General features: G+C 36.8%; 1 protein-coding gene across 1 annotated transcript; it reads right to left on the bottom strand.

Moving 5' to 3' along the window:
• Nucleotides 1-6,710: 6,710 nt before the first annotated feature.
• LOC113037564 (uncharacterized) lies at nt 6,711-8,743 on the bottom strand. Its single transcript, XM_026194802.1, has 7 exons — nt 8,683-8,743; nt 8,115-8,447; nt 7,607-7,723; nt 7,430-7,510; nt 7,218-7,246; nt 6,920-6,988; nt 6,711-6,824 (listed from the first exon to the last, which is right to left on the bottom strand). Exons 1-7 carry the CDS (start codon nt 8,741-8,743, stop codon nt 6,711-6,713), a joined length of 804 nt encoding a protein of 267 aa, XP_026050587.1.
• Nucleotides 8,744-12,468: the final 3,725 nt, after the last annotated feature.

Genomic DNA, 12,468 nt, shown 5'->3' with positions numbered 1-12,468 from the left:
AACGCAAGACAAACAGAAAAATTAATAGAATAACTCACTGCAAACAAGGCCAGGATTTAACTGGTAGAAAAAGCTAGTTCAAACAGGTAAGTTTTAAGCCGTGATTTAAAAGATTGAATAGAATCAGACGCCCGGATGCCAATCGGGAGATTGTTCCACAGCTCAGGTGCAGCTAGAGCAAACGCTCGATCACCTCTAGACTTCAAACGAGATCTGGGCTGAACCAACAATAACTGTGAGGATGATCTTAAAGCCCTCGCAGGAGCATATGAGTTTAAGAGTTCCTTAAGATAGCTTGGTCCTGTGTTATTAGTAATTTTAAAAGTAAGCAACAGAATTTTAAATTGAATACGAAATTTCACAGGCAACCAGTGCAGATCAGCAAGGACGGGAGTGATGTGAGCAAACTTCTTAGTTTTAGTTAGAATGCGTGCAGCGGCATTCTGGACTGTCTGTAATCTATGTAAAAGGGTAGAGTGGAGACCAAAATAAAGTGAATTACAATAATCTAGCCTTGATGTTACAAAGGCATGGATGAGCTTTTCCAGGTCATTGTGCGGGATATAGTGTTTGGCCTTAGAAATAAGGCGAAGTTGGTAAAAACTGGATCTGACGACAGCAGACACTTGTTTATCAAGTTTAAATGAGCTATCAAGTAGCACACCCAGATTCCTAACAGTGTCAGAGAAAGAGCTAGTGAGAAAACCAAAGGCATCACAAAGTTTGGCACGGAGAGCTTCACTACCAAAGATCACAATTTCAGTTTTCTTATCATTAAGGATAAGAGTATTTGCCAGAAGCCATTGCTTGACCTCACACATGCACTCTCGAAAGCTACTCAAGGACAGAGCTAGATCATCATTTAACTCAAAATAGATCTGGATGTCATCGGCATAATAATGAAAAGCAATGTGGTATTTCTCAAAGATAGCACTTAAAGGAAGCATATATAATGAGAACAGGGTAGGGCCTAACACAGATCCCTGGGGGACACCACAGCAAACAGGTACAGCGGAAGAAGACGAGGTGGCCAAGTGAACCGAAGAGAGCCGATTGGAGAGGTAAGATTTAAACCAATCCAAGGCAGCGCCCTTGATGCCTACAGTGTGCTCTAGTCGGCCAACAGAGTAAACACTAACTAGATATTGTAAGAGAAAAGCAACAATAGAAAAATGAACTTCATCACTGTGATCATAATTATTGTGGTGTTTCAGTTTGTTGTTCTAACAGGACAGTTTGAGCTGAAAACATTAAGATGTAAATACTCACTGTTAATAACAGACAGATGAATCACAAAGTCTGGACCTTCTTGTGATCCTGTTGCTGTTTTGAACTGTCTGCAGGTGTAACGACCAACATCCTGATCTGTGACCTTCTTTATAACCAGAGAACAGTTTGCAGAAAGACTCAGTCTGTCTGATTCAGGTTTGGCTTCTTTAATCTGCCCAAGTTCAAAGAGTGATACTGCTGGTGTTTTACTTGAATGACTGAAGAGCCAGGTAGTACTGTTACAGTTATGCTGACCTTGTATCACATTTTTACAAGGCACAGTAACATCATGTCCACGTCCAGCTGTGAGAGTTTGAACAGTTTGATGTTGCTCAGTTGTTCCTGTTGAGAAAAAGAGAGAGAGAAATGTGAAACATCAAATATGTTATGAATATGAGTGTTATGTTTATAATGTGAAGTTTATTTTAAATACAACACAAGTTTAAGTTTCAACTTTAGATTCCAAGAGTCAGCTAAAGTCAAAAAGTTAATGATGACTGTCTCAGTTAAAGGAAGAATAAAGAAGTAACAGTTTATTAATTGAATGTGTTTCTATGTACACTTACCTTTAAACTGAAGCATCAGTATCAGTAATGAAGACATTTGAATCCATGTGAATGCAGCCATCATGCTTCTCTGTCTCTCTCAGTCTCTGTTCTTGCTCTCAGAGATGAACACAGCATCAACTTCCTGCTCACTTCCTCATAGTGACATCACTCCTTTACTCTCCTCTTACTGAATTATTTCAGTTCATAGATTTTAAGCATCCTCACCTCTCTCTCAATATGAAAAAAGTAAAAACCTTTTAAATATTTAAATATTTGTATTTCTTTTTTCTTCTCTTGCTGAATTAATCCAGTTTATAATGTTTAAGCATCTGTATCTCCCCTCTCTTAATGTTGATATCAAATGATTAACAATGTTTTAAATATTCAATTACTTTTATATCTAATCTGTAATTATATACTTTTTTTTATATTTTAGTAACTTTTACATTTAAGCTTTAATTATATATAGTTTATTTATATCTTATAGTTACCAAGTTCAATTTGTAGCCTTCTAGCAGCAGCTTTGACAAGAACACAGATGAGATGTGTTAGTGGTCAGAGACCTGCTGCTTCCTCATTGCACCTCTGAAGTCATTTATTTCTGAGAAGTGAAGGGGAAGTGTTTGGTGAGAATGTGGGTACAACAGCAGCAGAGCTCTGGAGGTTTCATGATGACCAGATAAATGGTTAACACATCGATGAGGATTAGACTGAAGCGTCTTTAGGTTTCCCATCATTTTCAACAAATAGCAGATTATTTTATCTTGTTTTTTGATGTAATTTGAATAACAGGCACTAATTCTGCTGCAAAACAATCAATAATATTATTACATATATTTTCTGTTTATCTTTGGTTCAGTCTTATTATCATACAGCCAATACAAAGAGACATAATTAAAGATAAAATTTAAAAAATTGTAATATGCAGTATAACATCAGTTACTGTCACTTTTAAACACATTTAGTAGTAATCTCTCCACAATTAAACCATCACTGTGGGAAGATCAAAACTGTCATGGTTAATGCGTTTGTATTAATCCTACGGTAGTGAAGTGTTAATTTATTTACTTCAGCAAGTAAAATATTTCCATTGGTGTGTCATATGTGGGTCTGTACATTTAATATGTCAGCTGACAACAATGCTGTCATTTCCTGTTTCTTTTAAAAGAGTTTAAAAACCTTTTTAAATAGATTTAATGAGCAAATATGTACTAGACCTCATATCGCTGGACAGAAATCTGTAGATGACACTTACTGCACTAAAGTTTCTCTCTGTGAAGTTTCTGCCCGACTGTGGTTGTTTCAGGTTTACTCAAAACATTTTGTTTATGGTTTCAAATTTACACCCTCTTTAATACTTTTAGAAGTTACTGGATAGTTGCATTTACCTGAAGAAAAAAGTAATTATGTTTATATTTCCAGACCAAAATGCACACAAAAGACTGACTGACTGATTAAAAAGAATTTATTTCTACTGATGAAATGTCCAAAATACAAAGTTCACTGATCGAATAAACAGATTTCAAAACCAACTGGGAAATCACAGGCAGGAAAAGAAACATTAAGGCAAAGACTGAAAGAAAGACAACACTACTTATAAATGAGGGTATCATAATTACAGGAAGTGAACACAGGTGGTTGATGAAATGTAAGTGAAAATAATCAAAGACAATTTAATTAGTAAAACTAAACACAAAGACAATAAAACAGGAAGTGAGAACCATAACTAAATGTGGAAAAAGACACACGAATGAACTTCACATAAGAAAATTGGCACAAGAATTTATGACAGGAAACTCTAAGGGAACAAATTCAACAGTAAAACTGAGACTAAACTATAACAAGAACTAAAGTCCAAAATACTCAACATTATGTTTACAATAATGAATAAAGGCAGCAAACAAGGCACATAATAAGCTACTGTAAACTATGTTATTCAGTAACACAGATCATATTTACAGTGCACATACAGGTATATCTATAATAGAAAGATTAGTAATCAAAGCGCTCTGTGAAGGGATCAAATTAAAGATGAATATTTAGCTCTAATAATGTGCTTAAGCTAAACAACAGTAATTTTCTTTTTAAAAACATGATAAGTGATGTGTATACCTTTATTCCAAATATATTTTTCAAAGGGAAGAAAAAGGAAGTTACTCAATCAAACAAACATTCATCAGCATCAAGGAAAAACAGCACACAACCTTTCATTAGCAACATACTGTTTCTTTGGTTTGTCCATGGTGGAATAGAGGTCGCTGGGATGAGCGGAAACTCCAGTGGGAAAGGAGGAAGCTTTCACAGTGATGTAAGTCACACTTCATCGTCATCATCACCACCACATGACTATAAATAAACAGTATGTGTTATTAAATACATGTACCTGGCAGGAGCTTTAAAAACCACAAACTTCCTGCTAACATCATGTCTGTAAATATTAAAATCTTACCTGGTCTTTGTTCTTGGTTTTCTTTGTGAAGCTAATGGAGACGTAGGAAACACCATCATCATCTTCAGCCTTCACAGTGAAGACAGCATAATGACTGCTCAGTAATATGTGGATTTATAACAGGTGAGTTTCACATTTATTTAAGTAAATTCATTTTCAGCTCATCCTCATCACATCACGGTTCTTCCTCTTCTCTGTTGACCTAAACATAACACTTTGAACTGGTAGTAGGGTGTCATCTTACCATCTCCTGACTGGTTCCTGGACCAGACTCAGTGTCTGCAGGGTTTAAACTCAGTCATTGCAAAACGTTTGTGACCAAAATAGTCATCAGACTCATCTCACAGGAAAAAAACATCAGCTGCAAATGAAAAATAAAGATGTAATAATTATGATAATAATGCAGTTTATTAATTGAATGTTTTTTCTATGTACACTTACCTTTAAACTGAAGCATCAGTATCAGTAATGAAGACATTTGTATCCATGTAAATGCAGCCATCGTGCTTTCAGTGTAATCTCACAAATGAGACAGTCTCAGAGATGAATACAGCATCAACTTTCTGCTCACTTCCTCATAGCAACACATAACTTCTTTTCTCTCCTCATGGTGAATGAATTCAGTTCATTGCTTTTAAGCATCATTAACTCCTTCTCACTCTTAACATAGATATTAAATGAGTGATAAAAACACACCAACATGCTTTAAGTTGATATTTAATATATTTTGCAGATTGCCTTGTTGTTCTTTTAAAGGACTGTGCAACAGTGGAAACTGATCAATAATAGAATAGAGGAAGTTAAATGTGTGAAGACAATTAGTTGCAACTATTCTTGACGGTTTATTTTTGAAAACAGTGTCCGTGGTGATGCTTGTCCACATGTGAAAGAGATCAAAACTCTTTACACCATTGCAGATCATTTTGTTTTATTTGTTCATTTTTAATACAATTTGAAATCATATAGTAGGAACACCCTGTGATAGACTGGTGAGCTGTCCATGGTGTACCCTGCCTCTCGCCCTACTTAGATTTTTCTGTTTATTTTTAGTTCATTCTTATTATAATACAGGCAACAGAAAGAGAAGCAGTTGCAGAAAATACTGAAGTTGTAATATGGAGCATAACATCAGTCTGTAATTATCTTTTGAACTGAGCTCAAAGCTCAAGTACAAAGGAGGAGAGATAAAAATTAAATATATAAATGACAAAATTAACCCTCCGGTTGTGTTCACCCAACCCCCTTACTTTAATGTTCCCAGCCAAAATTGACCGGACAGTTTTAATAGCTCTTAAATTAACATAAGAAACATTGTTCACCACCAAATTCAGTTCAGTGGGTAGGTCAGTGGGTTGTTCAGTAAGTCGTAAAAGTGGGTCTTTCATTTTGTCATTCAGTGGCCCATTCAGGAGGTCAGAGGCCAAAGGGACGGGTGGGGGTGGATTCCCATTCATTTGCTACACCACAGATGTAACAAAGTTGATTAAAACACTCAAAATTCAAGAGGTGCTCATCACTTTTATATGTTAAAGTGCAAAGTGTGGAGGATGTCATAAGGACTTGAGGCAATCGGATGTAAAACACAATTTATGAGTTTTTAAATCTGTAAATGGTCAGATTTGACACGAACACGACAGGAAGGTTAAAACAACGAGTCATTTTGATCTGTGTGTGTTGCATTTAACTGTAAAATTAAAAATCAGAAACTACAGCTTTTATAATCATTTCATTTCGCAGCATTCAATTTTTAGAACCAAGCCCGATTTTTTTTTCCTGATTTTTGGGACCGGATAAACGGATGTGACCAATCAGACGACTGCATTTGAAAACAAGTGCGGTCAAAGCTCAAAATGCAAATATACTGATTATGCAGAGTAATGGAAATAGTAAAATTTCTGTTTTACCTCAGACACACAGTTACAGGCTGCTCTGACTCAGGCCGCACAAAAAAGATTTCTATGCCTTCTCAGATGAAGCCCCAGCTCTGCTAACAAGCACTCAAACTGCCTCACTGACATCCTGGAATGTGTGAACATGATGCAGCTTCGAGTCGTGGATCAAACCACGAAATTCTCCCTGCTGCTGCCTGCGTGTGAGAACTGGATGAACTCAGACTCTCCATTTCTTCCTTTTGTTGAAACATGCAAACTAGCTCATCATCACTTCATTTTTTTCACATTGCTTTTTTTAAGATGACTTTTTCACAACAACCTATCGTGCTCGGTGTGTAATGTAATACTGTCATAGATAATCATGAGAATATGTTTAAGGTATATAAAATTTTAAAAATTCAGGGATGGGATATCTACTAATGTGCTTAAGAAAACAACAGGTAAGTTATTTATTTAAAAATATCTCACATGACTTAATTCAGCAGCTAAATAAACTACCTTCTCTGTACTGACTTGAGTTAAACTTTCAAAAAAGTGCTTGCTGCATGGTGGTTATTTGTTGATGGTGGAATAGACGTCGCTGGAATCAGTGGAAACTCCAGCAGGTGGAGAGCATGCTTTCACAGTGCTGTAGGTTATAGTGTCACCATCATCATCGACACAGGGCTGTAAGAAAACATCACAAAATTTTCTTAAAGACAAGACCTTTGAAAAGTCTGAACTTACTACTGACATAATTTCTATAAATATCAAAATCTTACCCGGTCTTTATTCTTGGTTTTCTTTGTGAAGCTGATGGTGGCGTAGGAAACTTCATCATCGGCTTCAGCCTGCACAGTGAAGACAACATAATGACTGCTCAGTAATATAAATTTAACCTGAAGAAAACTTAAATGACTACTGGAGGAAGTGATTTAAGTTATTTGTCAGCTGAAGTTATTGCCATTGGTTTTTCCCTTTATCCTTTTCACTTTATGAACTGAAGTCAACACTAAAGGTGTAAAATGATTCTGGTATGGAGAATAAACGGCATCTGAGTATTTGAAGATTTGAACTCACAGTGTTGTCGCTCTGTTGTGTTTTGTTTCCTGAAGAAGAGAAAATAATTCATTAACTTCCCCATTAAAAATCACAGTTTTTTTTCTGTTTTTACTAATCACAAGCTACAGAAATGTAAAACAAAACTGCATTCAACCATATAATTATTTTAATTAATATTTAAATTTCCTTATTTCCATTTATGATCAGCTTTAGTCTGTGAGTCCTCTCACCTTTACTTTTCTTCCATATGATGATGACCACAGCTAACAGTGCTGCTAAACCCACAGGAACGATGATAAACCATGACTGAACTGAAAACATTATTAATAAGTGTTAAAGGTGATACTGAATTTTCCCACAAAGATTCAACTGTCAGTCTGACATTCAGAGAGAAATTCAGTCACTACCTGCTGGTGGATCATTTGATGTCTCTTCTAACGGTGTTGATTTTGTGGATTTTGTTGTCGATGATGTTTTTGTGGTGAACTTCACTGTTGTTGATTTTGTCGTTTTCACATTTTCACCTAAAGAAAAACAATAACATCATTAAAGACACTGACAGTAAGAAAAGACTTGAAAGTAAGTGAACACCAACAGAGAGGAAACAGTGGTGAGATGTTTAACAGTCTAAAAAGTCTCATTTTTGATGATGCCTCATGTCTGAGGATATGTTCTCTTTATCTTCATACAGACACTCAACTGTGAGTCTACAGTGTTCATATGTCAACACAGAGCTGTTCAAGATGCTTTATCATTGTTCTCATGTACACACACTGGTGAAGATGGAGATATTGTAAGAGAAAAGCAACAATAGAAAAATGAACTTCATCACTGTGATCATAATTATTGTGGTGTTTCAGTTTGTTGTTCTAACAGGACAGTTTGAGCTGAAAACATTAAGATGTAAATACTCACTGTTAATAACAGACAGATCAATCATAAAGTCTGGACCTTCTTGTGGTCCTGTTGCTGTTTTGAACTGTCTGCAGGTGTAACGACCAACATCCTGATCTGTGACCTTCTTTATAACCAGAGAACAGTCTGCAGAAAGACTCAGTCTGTCTGATTCAGGTTTGGTTTCTTTAATATGCCCAAGGTTAAAGAGTTCTACTGCTGCCGTTTTACTTGAATCACTGAAGAGCCAGGTAGTACTGCTACAGTTATGCTGACCTTGTATCACATTTTTACAAGGCAGAGTAACATCATGTCCACGTCCAGCTGTGACAGTTTGATTTTGTCCAGGTGTTCCTGTTGAGAAAAAGAGAGAGAAATGTGAAACATCAAATATGTTATGAATATGAGTGTTATGTTTATAACGTGAAGTTTATTTTAAATACAACACAAGTTTAAAATTCAACTTTCATTTCCAAGAGTCAGCTAAAGTCAAAAAGTTAATCATGACTGTCTCAGTTAAAGGAAGAATAAATAACACTTGTGATAATAATGCAGTTTATTAATTGAATGTGTTTCTATGTACACTTACCTTTAAACTGAAGCATCAGTATCAGTAATGAAGACATTTGAATCCATGTGAATGCAGCCATCGTGCTTCTCTGTCTCTCTCAGTCTCTGTTCTTGCTCTCAGAGATGAACACAGCGTCAACTTCCTGCTCACTTCCTCATAGTGGCATCAGTCTGTTTGTCTCCCCTGTGTCCAGAGGAATTAATTTATTTAATTCTGCTCGATAACCTCCCTCTCTCTCTTATTGTAGATATTAAATGACTTTTAAACATTCTTACTTTTAGATTTCATGTGATTTACATGAAAACTTGTCAACCTTTTGAAGGACTGAAGGACAGAAGTTGAAGATATCTTGATCAAAAATAGGAGAGAGCAAGTTAAAGGTGTGAAGACTGTTAGTAGAGATAAAGTCAGCTAAAGTCAAAAAGTTAATCATGACTGTCTCAGTCTCTGTTCTTGCTCTCACGTCCACAAATGAGTCTCCGAGATGAACACAGCATCAACTTCCTGCTCACTTCCTCATAGGTTCATAGTGTTTAAGCAGCCATATCTCCCTCTCTCTCTTAATGTAGATATTAAATGACTAAAAACTTTTTAAAACATTTACATTTAATATCTTCTGTAATTAATTTATTTTGCAGACTTTCCTGTCTATTTTAAAGGACTGCAGAACAGTGTAAAATGTTTGATCAACAACAGAAAAGAGAAGTTAAATGTGTGAAGACTGTTAGATGAGGTAAGTGTTGACTTTAATGCAGCTCTTCTGTACATTTGGTTCATTATTAGAAAACAGTGTCCATGGTGATGTTTGTCTGCACACACGAAAAGAGGTCAAGATTTAAACTTATTACACATCAGAATTTGAGTTGTGATGTTCGCAATGATGACACTGCAGCAGTGACCACTGTTAGCAGCTAGATGAGATGTGTTAGTGGTCTGAGACCTGATTGTTCCTCTTTACACCTCTGAAGTCGTTTTTTTCTGATAAGTGAAGAGGAAGTGTTTAGCATTCACTGAAAAAGTTCAAACTGTACTTACCAAGAAGCTGGAAAGCCAGTCAGCTCGGCACAATAAGAAAGTTAGCCTGTTAGCATCAGAGCCCTTGAACAGCATCTACAACTTGAGCATTTTGGTTCACACTAATCTTTAAAACTAAGCGTGCACAATCAGACATGTTATCGTTACTCGTATTCTTTTCTTTTTATGTTTTTAAAGTGTTTGAAGGCTGAAATTGAGTGTTTTTGCTGTCAAAGATGTTTTTTGAATATCACTAACAGGAAGTTTGATATCATCATAGATACAGTGATATACTCCGCTCCTTTTTTGTATTGTTAAAAATGTAATGGACCAGATTTAAACAAAAAAAAGTTTAATAACAATATACCGTGCAGTGTGTCACTTAATATAAAGGTAAATGTCACTAGATTACAATAACAATGAAGTCTTCTTCATTTCCAGGCCATTCCTGCAGCATAACGATATAACTGACTGATAAATATACAGTCAGTTATATGTTTTAAAGATTTCTTCAGTAACTACGGAGTTACATGATGTATTAACTGAGGCGAAGTAGTTCACTCAAAGTTTTTTTTGAAGACATCAAAGAAAAGATGAATTTTTAGATATATTAATGTGCTTAAGCTAGCAACACTTATGGTAAATGGCCTGTATTTGTATAGCGCTTTACTTAGTCCCTAAGGACCCCAAAGCACTTTACACATCCAGTCATCCACCCATTCACACACACATTCACACACTGGTGATGGCAAGCTACATTGTAGCCACAGCCACCCTGGGGCGCACTGACAGAGGCGAGGCTGCCGGACACTGGCGCCACCGGGCCCTCTGACCCTCTGACCACCGGGCCCTCTGACCACCACCAGTAGGCAACGGGTGAAGTGTCTTGCCCAAGGACACAACGACCGAGACTGTCCGAGCCGGGGCTCGAAAACCGGCAACCTTCCGATTAGGCGACCTCCCAACTCTTGAGCCACGATCGCCCCTTATGATATACTTATTAGCTGTTCAAGCATTCTGCAGGATGCAGATTACATGAAAATTACAACCAGGACTCAGCCTTGAAATTCCGCCTCCCAGCACACACCAAAACAGTGACAATGGGTTGAAAATGAACAGCAGAGCTCACGTAACATCTGCTTCTATCTTTTTAAATTCAGCAAAAAGAGAGCAAAGCGATCAGTACTAACAGATCTGCTCAAACTAGTTTAAGGTTTAATACTGAAGATGAAAGAACAGGAAGTCAAACTGGAGAGAATAATCTAGACTAGTTTGTAGTCTATTATGGTTCAGGTGTGTGGGGAGTCAACTGGGAGTCTACAGTGTTCATATGTCAACACAGAGCTGTTCAGATGGTTCAGATGAGTGAAGATGGAGATATTGTAAGAGAAAAGCAACAATAGAAAAATGAACTTCATCACCGTGATCATAATTATTGTGGTGTTTCAGTTTGTTGTTCTAACAGGACAGTTTGAGCTGAAAACATTAAGATGTAAATACTCACTGTTAATAACAGACAGATCAATCACAAAGTCTGGACCTTCTACTGGTCCTGTTGCTGTTTTGAACTGTCTGCAGGTGTAACGACCAACATCCTGATCTGTGACCTTCTTTATAACCAGAGAACAGTTTGCAGAAAGACTCAGTCTGTCTGATTCAGGTTTGACTTCTTTAATCTGCCCAAACTCAAAGAGTTCTACTGAACTGCGTGAATCACTGAAGATCCAGGTAGTACTGATACAGTTATGCTGACCTTGTATCACATTTTTACAAGGCACAGTAACATCATGTCCACGTCCAGCTGTGACAGTTTGAACAGTTTGATGTTGCTCAGTTGTTCCTGTTGAGAAAAAGAGAGAGAGATGTGAAACATCAAATATGTTATGAATATGAGTGTTATGTTTATAATGTGAAGTTTATTTTACATACAACACAAGTTTAAAATGCAACTTTAGTTTCCAAGAGTCAGATAAAGTCAAAGAGTTATTCATGACTGTCTCAGTTAAAGGGAGAATAAAGAAGTAACACTTGTCTCCCCTGTGTCCAGCTGAATTAATTTATTTAATGCGGCTTGATAACCTCCCTCTCTCTCTTATATTATTTTTACTTCTAGATTTCATGTGAATTGCAGACTCACTTGTTCTCTTCTCACTTGTAGTTTTTAAGGACTGTACAGAAGTTGAAGATATCTTGATCAAAAACAGGAGAGAGGAAGTTAAAGGTGTGAAGACTGTTAGTAGAGATAAGTGTTTGCAGTACTTTAGCTCTTCTGTGCATATGGTTTATTATTAGAAAACAGTGTTCATGATTATGTTTGTAGACACACATGTAAAGAGGTCAAAATTCAAAAAACTCTTTCTACACAAGAAAACCTTGATGTCAACAATAAAACATGGCGATACTACTGCAGTGACCATTAGCATTAGCAGCTAGAACCCAGGTGAAATGCATTAGTGCCCTGATACAATGTGGCTCTTCGTTTCTTCTTAGAAGTGAAGGGGAAGTGAGAATGCAGCAGAGCTCTAGACGTTTAATGAGGACCAGATGAGCCTCTGACAGATAAATACGTAACACATCAATGAGTCTGAGATTGAACTGCCTTTGGTTTCACCTGGTCACTGAAGACCACACAGCTGTTCAAGAAGGCTCAGCAGCGGAGGAAATTCGGTATGTTGGCCAAAATCCTCAGCAGGTTCTTGGTTGACAGCAGGCTCTTGAAGAGCACAGTGACCAGCTGCATCACTGCATGGTACGGCAGCACTACTGCTATGGACCGCAAACGCCTGCAGA

The sequence above is a fragment of the Astatotilapia calliptera genome, chromosome 15, assembly GCF_900246225.1.
Source record: "Astatotilapia calliptera chromosome 15, fAstCal1.2, whole genome shotgun sequence".
NCBI classification, from domain to species: domain Eukaryota; kingdom Metazoa; phylum Chordata; class Actinopteri; order Cichliformes; family Cichlidae; genus Astatotilapia; species Astatotilapia calliptera.
Note: the sequence above shows the minus strand (reverse complement) of the source record. Positions and strands in the feature narration are given on the sequence as shown.